General features: G+C 41.1%; 1 protein-coding gene across 1 annotated transcript in view; it reads right to left on the bottom strand.

Annotated features, from left to right (window-relative positions):
• Nucleotides 1–13,470, bottom strand: part of MOSPD2 (motile sperm domain containing 2) — a 66,932-nt gene extending 53,462 nt beyond the window's left edge. The window contains exons 1-2 of the mRNA XM_082609004.1: nt 13,368–13,470; nt 13,139–13,208 (exon numbers count right to left, since the gene is read on the bottom strand). Coding sequence (XP_082465130.1) covers nt 13,139–13,208; nt 13,368–13,376 — 79 coding nt within the window. The 5' untranslated portion in view covers nt 13,377–13,470. The remainder of the gene's footprint in view (nt 1–13,138; nt 13,209–13,367) is intronic.
• Between the last annotated feature and the right edge of the window lie 7,479 nt (nt 13,471–20,949).

Here is a 20,949-nt window from a genome sequence, read left to right as displayed (position 1 = left end):
CTGCCTTGTTTCGGGCCAAGGAGGCAGCGGTTTTGCCCACCATTGCTTCCGTGTAATCAGAGCAAACGAAAAAGGGAAAAAAGCTTCTCAGCATCACTGTGAAAACAGCTTTGACCTCATGGGCTCCTGAAAAGTCCTGGGCATCTCCAAGGGTCTGCAGACTACTACTTCCCCAGGACAACATGTGGCAAGTGGTAAAAACTCAAAAAATAGGGCTTCTCTGGTGGTGCAGTGGTTGAGAGTCCGCCTGCTGATGCAGGGGACACGGGTTCGTGCCCCGGTCCGGGAAGATCCCACATGCCGCGGAGCGGCTGGGCCCGTGAGCCATGGCCGCTGGGCTTGCGTGTCCGGAGCCTGTGCTCCACAACGGGAGAGGCCACAGCAGTGAGAGGCCCACGTACCGCAAAAAAAAAAAAAAAAAAACTCAAAAAATATTAGCCATAAGAAGAAGAATCAAACGTTATTGTTGTTATTATTATTACTCCTACCACTGCTGATATTACCACTATGGACGCCATAAACAAGACAGTGCCCATTACCAAGGAATGTAAAGCTTATTGCTCTTGGATAGCTTTTAGGGATGCAGATCTTTGAAATTAGAAATCTCCATTTAGATTAAAATGATTAATTATTGTTATTAATAGGACATGTACTTACTTACATATGAGACACCTCTTGTTAAACATTTACCCCTAGAGACAGGTAGAGATGGAAGCAGCTAGAAAAGACAGAGCAAGAGAGGATGGGGGAGGAGGTCATGTAGGAGTGGAGGGAGAGAGGCTGGAGAAAAGTAGGGGCACAAGAGGACAGAGAAGAGGGCTGAGGGGAGGAGAGGGAGAGACAGACAGACACACAGGGAGAAACAGAGAGAAAACTGAGCATTCAAGGTAAGGAAAACTTGGCCTGGGACCACAAGGCCAAGTGTAATAATAACTGCTTATGACAACACAATTTGCTGCTTTCAAACACAGCTCCCAGACAACTGAACTGAGGGGAAGCAAACCACACAGCCCCAAACATACCTCTTTGGCATCCTGATCATTTTAGACTGATATTTTTAACAAACAGCACACACAGGAATCGTTAAAGTGAGTAAAAGTCACCCTTTTATAAGAAACATTTACATGTATAAAGGAAGTCTCCATTTGTAAGTGCCTCCCTCTCTGTAACAGGAAGAGGAGAATGATTGGAAATCTCCAGAAACTCTTATCAATGGGAAAGGCAAGGACATAAATCTGCACAACCATACCCTTGTTTACTGAGCTTTTCTTGGTCACCTCTAATAACTGACTCCCCACCCTAGCATCTTCTGTCTTTAGCTAGAGATGGTATTGAAGGTGGTGGCTTGGGCCACTTCGGAGAGTTACTCAGTTCTCCTGGGTCTCTCCCACGTATACAAGGGATACACATGTTAAACTTTTGTTTTTATCTGGTTCATCTGTCTTATATCAATTTAGTTATTAGGCCAGTCAAAGAACCTAGAAGGGTAAAAGGAAAATGTTTTCCCCTCCACAGAACCCTCAAGTGTTAGGGAGTTTTCTGAAAACCAGTCCTTCAGTAAATCCAGATGTTACGGGAAGAAGCTAAACATGTACACTCAAAAGGTATCTGAAGATACAAAACACACATGTGCGCACACCCCTCCCCACCACCTAAGACACTTTGAAAGACTTTACCTCTCAGTGATTAAAGCATAGAGATGAGGAAGAGATTTGCCTTATACACAGATATATATATGTGTATGCTCTCATAATACCTTGTCCTTATTACTTTCATCTTGCTGAGGACCAGTGAAAACTTCATCACAAACCAACATTAATCTCAAGTGGCGGACTTTTAAGCCTCATCCTTACATTTGTTCAAAATAGCTCAAAGCTCATTTGTGGCCACTCCTCTGTTGTTAGACAGGACTAAATGTTCCAGGGTAAAGATGACCTCTCAGCTTTTTGTTTCTTCCTCTCTTCCCTGCATGTGCATGCTCACCTCCTTCACGCTCTCTCACATACACAATTTTAAGTGCTGCAGGATAAACAGAATACAGTGCTTACTCATAAAACAGAGAATTCCATTATTAACTTTTCTTTTTCTCTCTTGCATTTGTTGGCTGGTGAAATTACCAACCAGCCAGAAACTGTGTTTTAGGGTTAACAAGTGTGAAAAAAAATTCATAGCTTGATTCAGGATACCGGGCAGAGTGATGAAATCAGAAGACCCCTGCTACTAACTATGTCCAGGGAGACTGAGCAAGTCACTCTGGGCTTGATTTTCTTCTCTGTAAAATGGAGATAAGGTCTGTTTATCTATCCAGTCTAATGAAGATCAAGGGCACTTTGAAAATTTTAAACACAATACCAATGAATTTTTATTAACATAAGGTAGAATGCTCCCTATGAAAAGATTAAATTCTAATTGACCTATTAGTCGGTTGAGAAAATCTTGAAAGTATATTATAGTTATTATAAATGTGCCTAGAATTCATATAGAAAGGTTGAAAAAATACAAAAGTATTCTGATAATGAAAACCAGAAAATAGTTATTAAGTGGGTGTCATACTGTTCAAAAGCAGCAAATATACAACTATCAAACATCAACAATAGTTTAAAACCTCTTAGCATCTGTTATTTCTCCAAGGACTCTGAGCACTGATCCACTTAAAGTCCTGGTGGGACCCCGGAAGAGCATTTGCACTGGATGGACCACTTCTATTGGCTGGACCATGTAAATGTCAACAATGGGAGTGATCAGGCTGAAATAATGAAATATTCCCTTTAGGGCATCCTCTGCTGGTTGGCCACAACCTACCCTGAATCTCCTCTTTCCTGTGAAGCTAGCTGATGAGAGACTGAGAAGCAGGTGATCATCTACGATGGGATTAAGCCATTGGCCTATAGCGGCAATTCTCAAACTTTAGCACCTCTCAGAGTCAGCAGGAAGGCTTGTTAAAACGGGGATAACTGGGCCCCACCTCTAGAGTGTCTAATTCATGGGTGGGATCCCAGAATCTGCACTTACAGCAAATTCCTACAGGATGCTGCTGCTGCTCCAGGGACCACACTTTGAGAACTATGGGCCTATTACAGGGGTTGGCAAAATTGTTCAGTAAAGGGCCAGATGGTAAACATCTAAGTATCTTAGCCTTTGAAGCCACATATGGCCTCTGCTGCCGATTCGTCTTCTTTTTTTTTTTTTTTTAGCAACACTTTAAAAATACAAAAAATATTCTTAGCTCAGGGGCTATTAAAAAACAACAACAACGACAACAGGACTTTGCTGACCTCTGGTCTGTTCTAGAGAGGGGAGGTGCTTTGTGCTTCAGCTCCTATCCTTGAAGAGCTGAATTCATATGCTGGATATGTACGAGATATTATATCTTGGATGACTTATCTCCCTTTTGATCTATTGTTTTCAATGTTCTTTAATAATACTTTATAATTTTCTCCATAAAAGAAAAAAGTTGTATATTTCTTCCATCGATTATTAAGCAGTCTAGAGATTTTTGTGTTGCTACCATAAGCCAATAATGACAAGACTGGCAAACGTTATACCTCTTATATTCCTTGCCATATTGATAACTAGGTTATTTTATATCCAGTAGAATTACAGAAATAATATTGTAGATCACTGTCTATTTCCTGACACTCTGGGAATCATTTTGAAGGTTCATAATTAACCATGACCTTTGCTGTAAAATTTTAGAAGGCACACTTCAGAGCTAAGAAAGTTTCCTGTTTGGTAAAAGTGTTGTTTGTTTTTCATAAAGGTGAATTATAGCCAGAGTGGTTTCTGTCTTTACTGAAATAAACATTTTCCCTCATTTAATCTGGTTACTGCAAATGTCTGTATTTGCTTAAACAAATATAGAAAAAAGAAACAGAAAACAAATATGGCTAGCTAAAGAAGGAAGACGAAGAGGGGGTGAAGAGGCACAAGACGTGTAAGATACTTTGCCATGTGTACCTTTTTATAGTTTGGGTTGTGAAATTCCTCTGCTGCATTTTCTCATTATGAATTACCTTTGTACTCCTGGGGCTAACAAAAGACCTTGGGCCTTCTGTGTATGTGTGTGCCTTTGTGATGGTGGGGTGGGAAGAGTGGTAGAGGTCTGTGACTACCAATTCAATGTCTTTAATAGTCATTGATGTATTTAGGTTTTTTTACTTCTCATTGAGACAATTTTAGATGATTTTTCTTTTCTCCAGAAAGTTTTCCACTTAATCTAAGTTTTCTAACTTACTGTGATAAAGCTGGTCATTGAATTCTTATGATTTTTAAAATCTCTACCACAGCTATAATTCTGTTTTTTGTTCCTAGTGTATGTGTTTGCTTTCTCCCTGTCTTCTTAATCAGTCATTCGAGGTTTATTTTACTAGTTCTTTCAAAAGGCCAACTTAGGTTTATTATACCTACTATCTTTCTTTCCTATACCATGAATATCTGCTCTTTTTTCCTTCTACTTTCTCTAATTTACTCGTGTTCATTTTTTAGCTCCTTGAATTGAATCTTTAGCTGATTTTTATTGGGCCTTGTTTTCTAATAAATGAAAGTAAGACCACAGATATTCTCTTGCTCAGCTTTTAAGTATTTTGTAATTTCCATTGTGATATCCTCTTTACCCTACGAGTTATTTAGCAGAAGTAAGAATTACACATTGCAGGAAAGTTGTTAACCCGTGGGTTATTTAGAGGTGTTATTTTAGTTTCCTAACATTTGATTTCTTTTTAAGTACCTTACCTCTCATTTAGTTGCTTAATGGGGTGAGAATATGGTCTGTATGATCTAGCTGCTTTGGAATTTCTGAGACTTCCTTTATGACTTAATATGTGGTGAATGTTTGCAAAAGTTCCAAGAGCACAAATATATATTCTACCCACATAAAGTTACAACATCATATTATACTATTATCAGAGGCTTGATATTTTTAGACATGTATTAAGGACAAAACTTGATAAACTCTTAACACATCTTTTCCTCTTCTTGTGATCATGAGAACTTTAAAAGGCTGACCTGGAGAATGCTGGAGTAGAATTTAAGGAAATCCAAGTGCCTGTGTGTGTGTGTCTATCTATCTGTCTACCTACCTATCTTCTAAAGGCTTCCTCTCTTGGGGATGATACATAATTCATTAGTTATGAGGACTAATTTATTATCACCCACCATATGTTAGCTCAAAAGAGAGCTAGGAATTGCAGACGCAAAGATGAATAAAGCCTGAGCTGACCCCTTGGATGGTTCATAATCTAGAGAGTTTACGTAAAATGTCCAGGAGTGTAGTTCCACTTTGTTTTTTTTTAAACATTTTTACTGGAATATAATTGCTTTACAATGGTGTGTTAGTTTCTGCTTTATAACAAAGTCAATCAGCTATACTAGTTCCACTTTAAATGCCATTTTCCTTACACCCTTCCTTTCCAGAGAGGGCAGTTGATAAGAACAATCCCGTTTTTATGTACCTTTACGTACAGAGCTTCCTTCTATTCACTGCTAATCTTCCTGTCCTTGAAATTCTCCTCAGAGATCATCTATGATACTAACATTTCCTAGTTCTTCTACTTCTCTAACTACTTTGCCTCCCTCAGCCTAATAAGACAAAGGCATTCTGCAAGGTTAACTGCATAATTTAAAGAAAACAGAGAAAATAAAGACATTTTCAAAATTAAGTTTACCACCAAGACCTCACCAAGGGAAAATCTAAAGGTTATACTTAAGATGAAACAATAATGATACCAGATAAAAGATCTGAAACTTAAGGAATGATAGATAAAGATATTGGCAAATACATGGTATGTAAGCAACCACTAATATATAAAACAACAATAATCAATTCGAGGAGGGGTGATTTACGGGAAACCAGGTTAGAACTCCACAATGACCATACCTTTTAGGGAGTAGAAAAGAGGAAACACTGCTAACTCATTTTATGAAGGTTGCATAATTTTAATGTCAAAGTCACACAAGAAAAGTGCAAGAAAAGAAATTTACAGGCCAATTTTTCAATACAGATGCAAAACGCCCAAACAAAATATCAGCTAACCGACTACAGCAATATATTTTAAAAACCTGATTAATATAATCTACCATATTAACAGATTAAAAGCAAAAAACCAAGTGAACATTTCATCAGATACAATGTGTTCAACAGATGAAGAAAATGCATTTAGTAAAATTCAACCCTCAACTGTGATGGGAACAAAACAACAAACAAAACCCCAAAACTAGCAAAGCAGGAACAGAGGAAACTTCTTCATTTTGATAAAAGATATCTACAGAGATCGTGTTCGGGGGTATCTCTCTAAGACCGAAAATAAGACAAGTAGGCTTTTATCAATGCTTCAATTCAACAGTGTTCTAAATGTTCCAGTGAGTATAAAACAGAAGCACTTAAAGCTCTAAAAATTGGAAAGTTAGAAAGAAAACTATCATTATTTCAAGGTGATATTATTGTCTACATAGAAATACAACTTATCTAGAGATAAATTACTGAAATTAATAAGAAGTAAGGTTGAGTCCAATATTAATGTAAAAAAATCAAATGTACTTTCTATAAACCAGCAACAATCATTTAGAAAATAAATTCTGAAGAGATACTGTTTAAACCACCACAAAAATAAAACATATAAAGTATCTGGAAATAAACTGAACAAAAATGGGTTAACCTTTATGGAGAAAATTATAAATCCTTCAAGAAGGAAGAGTTCAGCAGATAGGTATACCAGGTTCTTAGAAAATGTAACCATGATGATGTCAAGTCCCCCAAAACTGATCTTCTGATTTCACATGATTCCACTCAAAATCCCAAAAGAGGTTTTGTTTTGGGTTTTTTTTTTTTTTTTTGCAAAAACATGATAAACTGATTCTAAAATTTATATGGAGGAACAAAGGGCCAAGAAGAGCCTGAAAAAGTGATTTTCATAAGCAGAAACCAAATGGCCCAGAAAGATATGAAGAGATGCTCAAACTCACTGGTACTTAAAGAAATGCAAATTAAAACCACAATGAGATATCCCAACACCCCCATCAGATGGGCAAAAATTTAAAAAACCACTAACAACGCCAGATTTCAGGATGTAGAAAAACAAGGACACTCAAAAAGTGCTGGTTAAAATGAAAACAGATGCAATCAGTTCGGAAACTAGTTTGGCATTATCTAGTAAAGTGGACCGTGTGCCTATTCTACTACCCACCCATTTCACCGTTGGCTACAAACTAGAGCAGCAGTTCTCAAACTTCTTGGTCTCCAGACTCCTTTTACACTTTTAAAAATAACTGAGGGCTCTAGGGGGCTTCCCTGGTGACGCAGTGGTTGAGAATCTGCCTGCTAATGCAGGGGACACGGGTTCGTGCCCTGGTCTGGGAAGATTCCACATGCTGCGGAGCAACTAAGCCCGTGAGCCACAGCTACTGAGCCTGCGCGTCTGGAGCCTGTGCTCCGCAACGAGAGGCCGCGACAGTGAGTGGCCCCCGCTCGCCGCAACTAGAGAAAGCCCTCGCACAGAAATGAAGACCCAACGCAGCCAAAAGTAAAAATAAATAAATAAATAAATAAATATAAAAAAATAACTGAGGGCTCTAAAGAATTTGTTTGTTTATATGGGTTATATTTACTGGTAGTTACTATATTAGGTATTATAACAGAAAACAATTAAATATAAGGACACACGAGCACACATTCTATCATCTGTCAGAGCAATATCATCACATGCCATGTAACCTCTGGGAAACGCCACTGTATGCTTGTGAGAGAATGCCAGTGAAAAAGGAAAATGATGTCTCAGTGTTATTATGAAAATAGTTTTGGAGTCTCAAGCCCCTTGAAATGGGCTCAAGGAACTATAATTCCTAGACCAACTCTGACAACCACTGCCCTAGAGAAAGTCTAGGCACTAGGTATATCTAAGAATGTTTATAGCAGCATTGTACATAATAGTAAAATCTAGAAAGAACCCCAAATCCATCAACTGGTATTTTCATTCTGTGAGCTACAACACAGCTATAAAAAGGAATCAACCACAGTATGAATGACTCGTGAGCAACAGAAGCAAGTCATGGAAAAAGAATATTTAGCTTTTATTGATATTTCAAGTTCAAAAAAGAGGTAAACTTAATAGAGTACTGGTGAGGAATATGTCACAGGTGGTAAAGCTAATGAAAAGCAAGAGAATGAGTAACAGCAAATGAAGGATAAGCAGCTGCCCTGTGAATGGCCGGGTTGAGGATACCCACAAAGTTCTTTTCCTTTTTTTTTTTTTTTTTTTTTCTTTTTGCGGTATGCGGGCCTCTCACTGTTGTGGCCTCTCCCGTTGCGGAGCACAGGCCCCGGATGCGCAGGCCCAGCGGCCATGGCTCATGGGCCCAGCCGCTCCGCGGCATATGGGATCCTCCCAGACCGGGGCACGAACCCGTATCCCCTGCATCGGCAGGCGGACTCTCAACCACTGCGCCACCAGGGAGGCCCTTCCTTTTGTTGAATAGTGAGTACATGGGTGTTTATTTCATTCATGTTTTATACATTTTGTACATAAAAGATATTTCAAAATTAAAAATAAGAGGCCAAGACAAAACAAAAAGACTAGAAAAAGTTATTGGAAGAGAGACAATTATTAAACTTAACAGCAATGGGAGAAACCACAAAGGAATGGATAAGTTTGAATACATTCAAAAAAGGAAAAAAGTCAAAGTGACATAAACAAGAAAAGCCCAAACCAATTTTAAAAGCCATGGTAAAGAAAAAAAGTTTTTAAACTACAAACGGATGTAAACATATGAAAAGAAGTTTATTCTCATTAGTAATCAAATGCAAACAAAGAAGCATGAGTTAAGAAATGATCCTAAGGCTGTGGTGAGACTAACACTTTCATATGTGCTGGTGGCAATGAATCGTGGGGCAACTTGTATGGAGGAGAATTAAGCAAACATATGAAGTATCTTAAAATATTCACACTCTTCAAACCAACAATTCTACTTCTACACATGACTCTTAAGGAAAAAATCTGAGCTACTGTGCAAAATATTGTATTAACAAAAAACTGGAAAGAATCTAAATGTCCAAAAGGGACTACTTCAGATAAAAGATAAGAAAATTCTCTTTTATTTATAGAACTGAATATTAAGTAGTAATGTAAAACGTGGCTTACTTCGTAATATGGGGAAATAAGATCATGTCAATAAAAAAATGCAACACAGAAAAACTACATACAGAATGACCTTTTAACTATTTTTTTTAATGTATAGAAAAAAAGGCCAGAAAAAAATGCACCCACTGTTAGAAGAGCTATCTCTGGATGATAAACTTATGGGAGATTCTCCAGACTGTTTCTGGTATCACCCAAATTTATTTAAATGAATTCATATACTTATAGAGTCAGAAAACAAACCTAAAATTACAAAACCCACAAACCTCTCAGTTGCTCTTCAAACTCAATAAAGTACAAACGCATCGCTTCGGTGGCCAAGGCCCTCTACGCTATACTCCCACTGTTTTTACGCAGGTGTGCTTACCCTCCTTAAGGCTCATCAAAGCGGACTTCCTATGGCTTCCCGAACAAGCCCCACACCTTCTCAATTAAGCATCTCAGCTTGGACTATTTGAGCCACCTGGATCACATTCTCTACCTAGATGAATTCTAGCATCTTCCAAAGTTCTTGAGAAACACCACCTTTTCTTTTTTTTTTTTGCGGTACGCGGGCCTCTCACTGTTGTGGCCTCTCCCGTTGCGGAGCACAGGCTCCGGACGCGCAGGCTCAGCGGCCATGGCTCACGGGCCCAGCCGCTCCGCGGCATGTGGGATCCTCCCGGACCGGGGCACGAACCCGCATCCCCCGCATCGACAGGCGGACCCCCAATCACTGCGCCACCAGGGAAGCCCGAAACACCTTTTCTAAGAAGTTTTTTCTAACTCGGTGCTAACCCAGTCACCCCCACTAGATGTGATTTTTTTCCTGCTCTTTGACTCCTACAGAAATGATTTTAGCACTCATTCCTCTTGATAGAGCTCTGTTTTAATGACTCTACTAGATTGTAGTAGTTCAGGAAGGGGCTCTATCCTTCTTTCGCTCTTTCTCTAATATTGACACACTGTTTCCCATAATTAGGCACATAGTAAGTATGTGAGGAACTGAATACATTGTTGCCACAAGGGATTAGTCTCTTTCCTTGGCCACAAGGAGGAAGAGAGAAGGGAAAATGTTTCTCATTCGAGACTCAGCATGAAATTTCTTACAGAAACAATGAAGACAGAAGCAGTAGTAATGCTACAACAATTATGGACTTAGATTTTATTCTTTTTGCAGCTACAAATCTATCCATAATTGGTAACTTAATTTCTGTGGAAACAAAAACATGCTCGGAATTCCCAAGAACCTACCCCCCAAAGAGGTGTTGGAGTACAGCCAGTGTGTAAGGTAACATACTTGCAAATAATAAATATTTTCCTTTAGGAAAAACATCATGTTTGCTTAAGCCTGCCTTAAGCCTCTTCTGAAACAAAATATTTTTAACAATAAGAGAAAGGGGAAAATGAAAGACAGAGGAAGGAGGAAAGTGGATGTTCTCAACACCTAACTTCTAAAAAGTAAACTTGAAAGGGAGAACACAGGCAAATCAAAAAACCCTTTTCACCACTTTCCTACTCTACTTTTACCCAGTGCTGTATTTCAGCAAACAACTGAAACTTTAAGGGGAGAAAGTCTTTAAAGAATTTTTATTTTCCTTTCCAACGCAAGTCTTTACATTAATTAATATTTGCAATGGCTATGCAGGTAACTCACCCACATACATTCACACATACCCAGGTGTGACAAAACCCTCCCTATACTTAACGCCAGACAGTGCTTTACTTTGAAATAACACTGGTCTTTAGGAGACATTTTGTGAGGGCTGCTCTTTGCCAGATTTTGGTGGGGGAGGGGAGACGGTCAGGACGGCTCTTAACATAGGCTTGGACTCATCTTCATATGTATGTATTTAAGCATTGCTATATTCAATCAATGACTATGTATTCAGAGCTGTGATAAGTATACAGAGGCGAGTCAGACCCTGCCCTCAAGGCCCACAGGCTGCCCCAGACCCACAGACATTCTACTGAAGGAAATGAACAATAAGGAAACAAATGAACAGGGAATTACAGGTTATGGTAAGAGCCGTAAAGGAGACAAGACAGGGAGGCTACTTAATAATTGGCAAAGGCCTCTCAGATACATGTAAACCAAGATGGAAAAGAAAAGAAGAACGTAGCCATGCTCACTCCCTATAAAGAGCCTTCCAGGCAGAGAGAAGTGGAAAGGTCCCAAGATGGAAACAGACTCAGTCCATCTGAAGTGCATAAAAGCAGCAGTGTGGCTGGTCATGTTATTCAAACTGTGGGTCACATTTGTAGGTTGAGATGTCAATTTTGTGGGTCATTGTATCAGGGAGTCATAGGTTTTCAGCATAAGTATTCTTTAATGAACTTTTGCTTCAGTTATGTGTGTGCGTGTGTACTAAGTTACAACGTATAATACGTTTCTTACTGTGGGCAGTGGTGAAATCTGTACTACTCAAGAGGAGTAGTAACAGATGAGAATGGAGCTCATCCAGCTCGTGCATACATGGCCTCACAGTGTAGGCCACCATAAAGAATTGGGGTCTATGCTAAACACAGCAGAAAGGTACTGAAGGGTTTCAAGCTGGGGAGTGCCATGATCTAATTAGACATGATGGTGTTGCCAAAAGATCACTAGAGTGAATTCAGAAGACCCGAGCACCAGCCCCGGCCTAGCTACTAACGCTAGGGCGGTTGAGCAAATCACTTCATCTCTCTAGAGCTCACTTTCTTCACCGTAAAAATGAGAAGGTTGGACCAAGATGACCTTCAAGATCTTATCTAACGCTAAATTCCATGACTATATCCTGCTTCCTCCCTCGGGCCTAAGTAAATGACCATTAGGGAGCACTAGCTCATTAGGTCAAGTTCTGGGTTACTTCTTACAATGTTATAAACCATGTAGCTCTAAGAGTTACATTTCTCCAGAAAGCAATTTTAGAATTCTCTCTTTACTGGAACCAGCTATCTTATTAGAAATGAGATCTCTGGGCTAAAAGTGAATCAAGTGCTTTTGCAGCTCTCTGGTACAAAGTTTGGAATGTGAAGAAAACTGACAGGGAGGGATGAAAAGATTTACTGACTAGGTTATTCCGAACATATTTCTTTATTTGTTCTAGGTCATTAACTGACATACCATCTAGGGCAGTCTAAAGCTGTAGGGAACCTCCACTCAGCACTAAAGTCAAGATGTAGAAGCTGAACTCCTTTCATATAACCAAAAAGACTACTGAGGAAAAATATTGAGAGCCTACTATATGCTAACCCCATGCTACACAGTTTGATATATGCCTTTTCATTTAATTCTCCTAACCTAATTATTCACATTTCACACTTATGGAATCGGGGCTCAGAGAAGACAAGCAAGCTAGTAAGTGGCAGGGTCTGGATTAGACTACTTATTCCATATTTATAATACATTATCCTGCAGGCTTCTGAAAATTACTGTACAAAGATTAAATCATCAGTTAAATACTGGACAACTCAAGTTATCTGTGACATCTGGACACAAAACGTTCACCCAATAAATCAATTCTGGACTCACAGGTACTTTGCTACGTACAGTGTGGGATGAAAAGATAAGAACTTGCTCCAGCACGAGAGGGCCTACTTCGTGGGGAGCCTGCTGGGTTGTAGGAAGTGGAATTAGGCAAAATGGCCGAGGAATTCAGATCTCCAATTAAGCACACGTGAGTAGTATTACAGCTGTTTCCAGGTTCATTTTCTCGATTGTTGCTGATGAAAGCTCATCAGAGGTACAGTGTCACCTGAGCCGAGGGCCTAACAAGTGTCCTGCAAGTTCCATAAACTCGAGACGCTCAAAACACTTCCAACTTACGTTAACCCTTTAGGAAGCAATGGACGCATCACTTGCCCAATTGGAGCAGTGTCCTTGCCATATTACGGAGAGTAAAACCTGGGAAACGTGGAGGGCACGGTCCCTAACCCCGTGAGGATCGAAATGGTCCCTAATGCCTCCCACATAGACTCCCGCAAACACCCCAGCAAAGTTGGGGACGCTCATTGCACACCTGCCTCAACACCGAGATTGCGGTACCCACCTGTCACATACTCAGCTTCGAACCTCCGCCGGACGTCAGAGATGAGCTTGGCTTTATTCTGGGCTTGATACTATAAGGGAGACACGAAGGGACGCTTAGACATTACGCGCTCCATCCCACTTCCCCGCAGCCCAGCCCACCTGCACCTGGGCGCGCGGCCCCCGGGCCTCAGAGGCGGCTTCGGGGTCCGAGTTGGAGGGGCTCGGCAGCGGTGCGGTCGGCTCCTCACCTCGGCCATGGTCGCGGTCGTGGACGTGATTGCAGTTGCCGTCGCCACTTACACGACTGCAGTCCGACTATCTCATCACAGGCCAAGCCGGCCCGGAGGTAAAGAGGGGAAGGGCGGGAGGTGGAGGCGGTCGCGTGACAACGCAAGGCGGGCAGCAGCGCCGCAGCGCCGCCCAATCCGGTGCGGCCGCCTGGGAATGGAGGCGGGACCAGGCCCTCAACCTGGCTTCCCATTCACTTCTCGTTCGGGCCCCGCCCCCCGACGTCTCCTGCACTGCGGACCCGCCCCCGCCAGCCGGCGGATCGCGGGCGCTTCCCTCTTCAAGCTCAGCCCTGGCTAGCTCCTCCTGCCATTCGCTTTCACAACATTCCCCGGAGGCCCCGCCTCCTCAGCCTCCCTTGGCAACCGGGTTCTGGCCGCTAGGCAGGCTCCGCCTTCTCTGCGCTGGACGCTGCGTCCGGCCTGGGCCTCCCAAGATGCAGCGCGCGGGCGGGAGGTTTGGAGCCGCCTGGCGCTGAGCGGGTTTGCGGCGTTGGGGACGTGGCGGCTGCGGTGTGCTAGAGCCCCACACGCTGAGGTAGGGCCGGCGGCGTGTTCCCTGACCCAGCCTTCGCCGAGGGGGTGGCGGCGGCGCAGGGTTTTGCTCCCCTAGTCCCTTTATTGCGGAAGAGCGCGAAGGAAGTGGGCTTCCCGGGGCCTGTGCCCACCCTTCTCTGGAAGGATAACTAGATTATTCCAAGTGCTTACTCTATTCGGGGATTATTTCGCTTGACACTTTCTTCACCTCTGCAGCATCTTTCTCACTTGGAGGATGAAATACTTAGCAGAGGATATATCTTTGACATCTTTAAAACAGGTATATAGAGTTAAAAGATGTAAAGCGTCTTAACGGTTTATTTTAAGGTAGTTCTCAGCGAGGTCAATTTTGCCCCTCCCCGGGGGGACATTTGACGATGTCTGGAGACATTTTTGGTTTTCGCAATAGAAGACTACCAAGAAATTGTAAGAACGGTCCCCATATTCCCACCAGCCATAGTCAACCACGATGGACACTCTTTTGCCCCAAAGTTTGTTTATATCTTCACTTTTTTTTAATGGGGGAAAAATGAACACTGTTTAAAAAGTATTTGAATACGTCCTTGAAATAGTATTTCAGTTATGGCTGAAGTCTCTCTCTGGCTCCACTCCCCTACTCTGATATTCCTCTTCTCCAAAATCAACAGTCATTGGGATTTGGCATGAATCTTTGCACCTTTGCTTTTTTTTTGCTTTGGACCAGGCTGCCTAGGTTTGAATCCTGGGTCTATCACTTCCTATCTGTAAGCCTTAAACTCCATGCCTCAGTTTCCCCATCTGTAGAATGGGATAATACTGCCTACAGCATAAGGATGTCATGAGGAATGAGTTAGTCCAAAGTGCTTAGAACAGTGCCTGGCATAGAGAGAGCAGTCAGGGAATACAGCCATTGCAGGTAAACAAAATATATCATGCTGTTTTATGTGTTTTGATTTTGATACATAATGTACACAGTATACATTTTTCTTCAACTTAATTTTTTTCATTTAACTTTTGGAGTCTAGCCACAATGATAGACATCTAATTCATTCCTTTTAACTGTAGTATGATATTCCATCTGTATTCATTCCCCTATTGGTGGTCATTGAAGTTTTTGCTTTTTAAAAAAAAATTGCAAATAACGGCAAAGTGAACATTCTAGAGCAATGTCTTTGTGCATTATTATGTAGGATTATTTCTCTGGGTTCATATCTAGAAATGAAATTGCTGGGTATATGCATTTCTGTTTACTGCCAAATTGCCTCCCAAAGTCTCCCTTTAATTAAGTAAGTACTTGTAATGATTTCCTAACTGATGGCTCCTCCTCCAATCTCAATTCACTCCCCATCTTCAACACTGTCACCAGGATCTTTATTATTCAGAAGTACAATCCTGTGATTTCTATTTTTGAAATCTTTCAGTGATTTATCATTGCTTAGAGAAAGCTAGAATTCCTTACTATGGTATCAAGAACCTTTAATCTTTCCTGATTCTCTTAGTGGGTCACCAGCCCCCCACATTCATCTACATTTCAGGTACACTAAGTGTTGTTGGGAAAGGGAAAGGGGAGACTGATTCTGGGCAAGCCCCAACAAATGACCTAGGTATATAGGTAGAAAAAGTTTTAACAGTGGACCCATTCTGTAGCCACGTTAATTTACTTAGGTAAACAATGTCCTATATGTTGGAAAAATGATATCTATGGGTATTATGCTCATAAGTTTATGTTTAATATTATTAGGTGAAGTTTTTAGTTGGGAGTCAATTCTATCTTTTTTCCAAAGGTAGAATTCCAAAGACACTTTCCATTGGTCGCAATCTATCGATTGGTTTCTTAGAGTTTTATAGCTTTCACCGGCAGATAATATAGTGTCTTTTAGGATCTTCCTGAACCAGACTTGTAGTTTATTTAAGAGTTCTGAAAGTTATAATGCCAAATGTTATTATTAGCATTGAACGGGAGCATTGTTTATTTGGTGGGAGGCTGGGAGAGAAGAGTGATAATTCGTTGCCCATCTACTATATTTAGGTTAGCATGTATTGTTTTTCTAGTATACTCACACATCTGTTTTCATTTTGTATGTGAAATATATACAGTCAACTTTGATGTGTGGTAATACAGACAGGAGAAGCTCATATTAAGTACCTAGTATTTTACAAATAATCTGCATCCAAATCTCCCCTCCCGCCTTCCCTCCCCCACCCTCCTCCAGAGCTGAAACAGGAGGTAAAACTTAACGGGTTTGAGTTACCTGTTTTATTCTGCGGCCAGTGTTATAAGAGTACCAAGTAAAAAGTCGAGTGACTAATACGCTGGAATACTAAGCCTGGTGTCCTGATTTGATTAATCAAGGCTTGTTTATATTGGTTTAAGAACCTCTAAATTCAACCTGGGTTTGTTTCCAGATTATTTCTATCTGAAAAAAGAACATTACCACTTATTCCATAGCCTTAAAGGTTTGTCTTATGAACATATACTCAGAACTTTTACTTTTAAAAAAGATGTTGCAGGGCTTCCCTGGTGGCGCAGTGGTTGGGAGTCCTCCTGCCGATGCAGGGGACATGGGTTCGTGCCCCGGTCCGGGAGGATCCCGCGTGCCGCGGAGCGGCTGGGCCCGTGAGCTATGGCTGCTGAGCCTGCGCGTCCGGAGCCTGTGCTCCGCACCGGGAGAGGCCACAGCGGTGAGAGGCCCGTGTACCGCAAAAAAAAAAAAAAGATGTTGCATAGTATAAAATAAAAGAGGTATTCACAGATATGTGAATTCAGTAAGCCTTGAGAGTACAGAAAGTTTGAGGAAAAAATTTATCTTTATAAATATATTATAGTTTCTAATTTTTAACCCTGAAGATGGTCCATTTAGAATAAGTTATCTTAAAAATGTGCATGTTTTTGCAGTAGTATTTAAAAATAAGAAAATAATGACCTTTTATGTAACAGTTATGTTTTTTAAATCTATTTGAGTCTAAGTCCATGAGAAGAACTTTGCTTTTTGCCTAGAGCTCATCCTAAAAGCATGTTGGGTTAGGATTATAATAGGGCTTTGAATGCCATGCCAAGCCTTTTAGCAGTGGCTTGCACCCTTTTATCTGTATGTCATTCATACGTTCAATACACTGTTTCGCATCTGTCTTTCCAGGTGGTAGTTTAGGGATCATAGATCGTAGATCTGGGGGGTGCGGGGGAGTGGCGGTAGGTGCATGCAAAGCTTTTAAATTAAGGGGACAGTTACCCAGTCAAGTTTGTGTTTTAGAACAATAACTGAGGTAGCATAAATGAATGGATATATTGGAGTGGAGAGAGACTGAATTAAGGAAGACTGACTAAAGAGCCCTTTAGTGGTGCCCACTGCACCACCAGGGAAGCCCTGATTAAAGGGCTTTTATCGCAACCTAAATGAGAGATGAAAGCCTGAATCATCGTAGTGGCAGTTGGATCAGAGAATTGGAAGAAAGAAATTTCTAAGTTAAGGAACTTGGTGATAGCATTAAAAGAATAGAATGTAAGGGGCCTGATTTTCCTAACTCATTACTTTATGAAGGTGCAACAATACATACTCCAAAGATTTTTGAAGGGGGCGGTTCTGTGACCTTTTACTTAGTGGTCTTACCACTAAGATCCTCCTTACTCCTGTCACACTTGGGTGTTGGTGAACAAGAGCATTGTGTTGATGACACATTAGTTGTGACATTTAATATTAAAATAACAAAATCCTTTCCTGGACAGACGGTAGTTTTGGTTGTTTTTAGTATTAAGAAATCTGAACACCTTTTGAAGTGAGTAGGTAGTAAAAGACAATGAGTTTTTAGATCTTTACCTCAGAATATATAATTTATATTTATAATATATAATGCTAAAAAAAGAATATATCATTTAGTGCTAAAAAAGGAAACTTTCTGGGCTTCCCTAGTGGCGCAGTGGCTGAGAGTCCACCTGCCGATGCAGGGGACACGGGTTCGTGCCCCGGTCTGGGAAGATCCCACATGCTGCGGGGCGGCTGGGCCCGTGAGCCATGGCCGCTGAGCCTGCGCGTCCGGAGCCTGTGCTTCGCAACGGGGGAGGCCACAACAGTGAGAGGCCCAAAAAAAAAAAAAAAAAAAGGAAACTTTCTTAGAAGTCTTCTAAGAGGTCTGAGATGTCTGTGAGAAATTTGAAATAAATTAGTAGTCATACGTTTTGATGTAATATAACCAATATGTGTATTTCCTTTCAAGTAAAACGTAGTTTCATAAGTAAAAGCCACACCTTTGGTTACCCTGCCTGTCTTCTTTACTGATGAAGCTGAAACTACTCTGGGGTACCTATTGTCCCAGATATTCACATGAATTGCTTAACAACAAGCCAGGAAACTGTTTGGCTTCTGCTAGTTTGTATTATGATCTAGTATCTCCAGTTACTTCACTAATACTTCTTGAAATTCTCAAAAGCAATATCATCAATTTGATTTGAAAAAAAAACCCAAATGCCATAGAGGAATGTATTTATCTGTTGCTGCATAACAAATTACTCCCAAATTGAGCAGCATAAAACAACAAACATTTATTAACTTAAAATTTCTGAGGACCAGGAATTTGGGAGCCACTTAGCTGGGGTGGTTCTGCTCAGGAAAGCTTGACTGGAGCTGGAAGGCTCACTCACATGGCTCTTGGCAAAAGGCCTCAGTCTGTTGCTGGCTGTTGGCAGGAAGCCACAGTTCCTTGCCACGTGTACATCTCCGCGGGGCTGCCCGAGTGTCTTAATGATACGGCAGGTGGCTTTCCCCAGTGCAAGTGAGCCAAGGAAGAGGTCACTGAGGAAACCACCATGCTCTGTCACCCAGTCTTCTGCTGTATTCTGTTGGCTGGAAGTGAGTCATAATGACCAGGCCTCACTCAAGGGGAGGAGAGTTCCTTCTTGATGGAAGGAATTTCAAAGAAATTTGTGAGCATATTTTATTTTATTTTTATTTTTTGGCTGCATTGGGTCTTCGTTGCTGCGCGCGGGCTTTCTCTGGTTGCGGCGAGCTGGGACTACGCTTTGTTGCAGTGCGCGGGCTTCTCATTGCAGTGGCTTCTCTTGCTGCGGAGCACGGGCTCTAGGTGCGTGGGCTTCAGTAGTCGCAGCACGTGGGCTCTAGAGCGCAGGCTCAGTAGTTGTAGCGCATTGGCTTAGTTGCTGTGAGCGTATTTTAAAACCACATGTATTTGGAAGTTAGACAATAAGGTGCAGCATCTCCAATTCAAATGTAGATGCTGACTAATCTAGTCTGCTTTTAAGTAGAATTGCCTCTAAATCAAGTCATTTCAATAAACTGCAGGCTATATTAAGTTAAATTTATAGATTAATGGTTCAGTGATATTTTTTTCTAATTGGACTACTGGTAGATTTTTATATTAAAAGAACAAAATCTAAGCCTTTGGAGTTTGCTTCTCATTTGAAAGAGGAAAACAATATTACTTCCTTGTACATGACCTAGTTTTCATTTATTTCTAAAGTACTTTATTTTCCTGGTGTAAGTGATCCACAAATAAGAGAAAAGAGAGAGTATGAGTTAGAGTTACTTATAGTGAGTGACGAGAGACATTTCAGCATTCACAGACCATTAGGTATGCAACTATTCTGATGTTTCTAAGATTAGGTACTGTATGAACCAGAGCCAGCCATGATGATAAGAATGATAGTAGCTAGCCTTTATTAGCACTTTCTATGTGCCAGCTTCTATTTCAAGTGAGTTATATTAGCTAATTCCAGCACCTTGTGGGGTAGATACTGTTACTACACCCCATTACATAGATGTGGATGTGAGGCACGAAGGGGTTAAGTAACTTGCCATAGATCACACATCTAGTAAAAGGCAGGCCCAACATTCAGAGGGTGTTCTAAAGGTGCACGGTTCTTAGCATATGCTAAGCATTTGGTAACTGTTACAGGAGTGACTCAGCATATATAGCCACTGGATAAAGAGACATCAACATCTTTTTCTTACATGTTTTGTTACATGTGTTCAGTGGAGGGGGGGTTCCTTTGTTCTGTATTCTACTTTACTAATTCTCTCAAGTTGCCTTTCTTATAACCAGTGTTCAGAGTAAGGGAATGTGTGCCAGGACAGTGTAGTGGTTAAAAGTGTAGGTTCAGGGCTTACCTGGTGGCGCAGTGGTTGAGAGTCCGCCTGCCGATGCAGGGGACACGGGTTCGTGCCCCGGTCCGGTAAGATCCCACATGCCGCGGAGCAGCTGGGCCCGTGAGCCATGGCCACTGAGCCTGCGCGTCCGGAGCCTGTGCTCCGCACCAGGAGAGGCCACAACAGTGAGAGGCCCGCGTACCGCAAAAAAAAAAAAAAAAGTGTAGGTTCAGGAGGCATTGGGCCCCTCTTCCAAATCTAGTGCCATTGCTGATTAGCTTTGTAAGCTTGGAAGAATTTTCTGACCTTTGTTAGACTACGGTTTTCTTGTTTATAAGATGGGATAATAAGAATACTTACTTTAAAAGAGTAGTTGTGAGCTTTAAGTGAAATAATGCATGTATTGTACCTGGCATATAATAAGCATTAATAATTATAGCTATTATTTAATTCTGTGTTCATTGTAATAATGATACTCTATTTTAATCCTCTTTTTTATAGAGGATCCTCTATTTTATAGATCCTCTATAATCTCTATTTTCTTCTACTTTGAATGAGGATAGTGACTTCCTTAGGGTGTAAAACTGCACTGTTTTTGCAAAGTAAGATTTAAGATTTATTTCTATTACTCTTATGGAGATTTTTTAAAGCCATGTTACAACATCTCCTGTTTTTCTTTCTGGGCTTTCATTTTGGCCATCGAGTCCGTTGGAACTCCTTTCTCAGGGAAGCAGGAACCCAAGCGCCTGGGCTGTGGGAGTGCCCTAATTTGAATCCTTGACTGACTGAGTTGTCATTGTAGAGGGAAGGGACTAAGGCCGAGAGGGAGAAACTAGATTAGGTCGGTAGGTTTGAGAGACAGAAGTAGCACCCTTAAGAAATTCCCTGAGCCAGAGAGAATGTGTGCAGTTCCTTATAATAGAGCACCC

This window comes from Mesoplodon mirus (genome assembly GCF_964341445.2).
Source record: "Mesoplodon mirus genome assembly, chromosome: X".
In the NCBI taxonomy this organism is placed as follows: Eukaryota; Metazoa; Chordata; class Mammalia; order Artiodactyla; family Ziphiidae; genus Mesoplodon; species Mesoplodon mirus.
The sequence above is the reverse complement of the archived record's forward strand: the minus strand, read 5'-3'. Positions and strand labels throughout refer to the sequence as shown.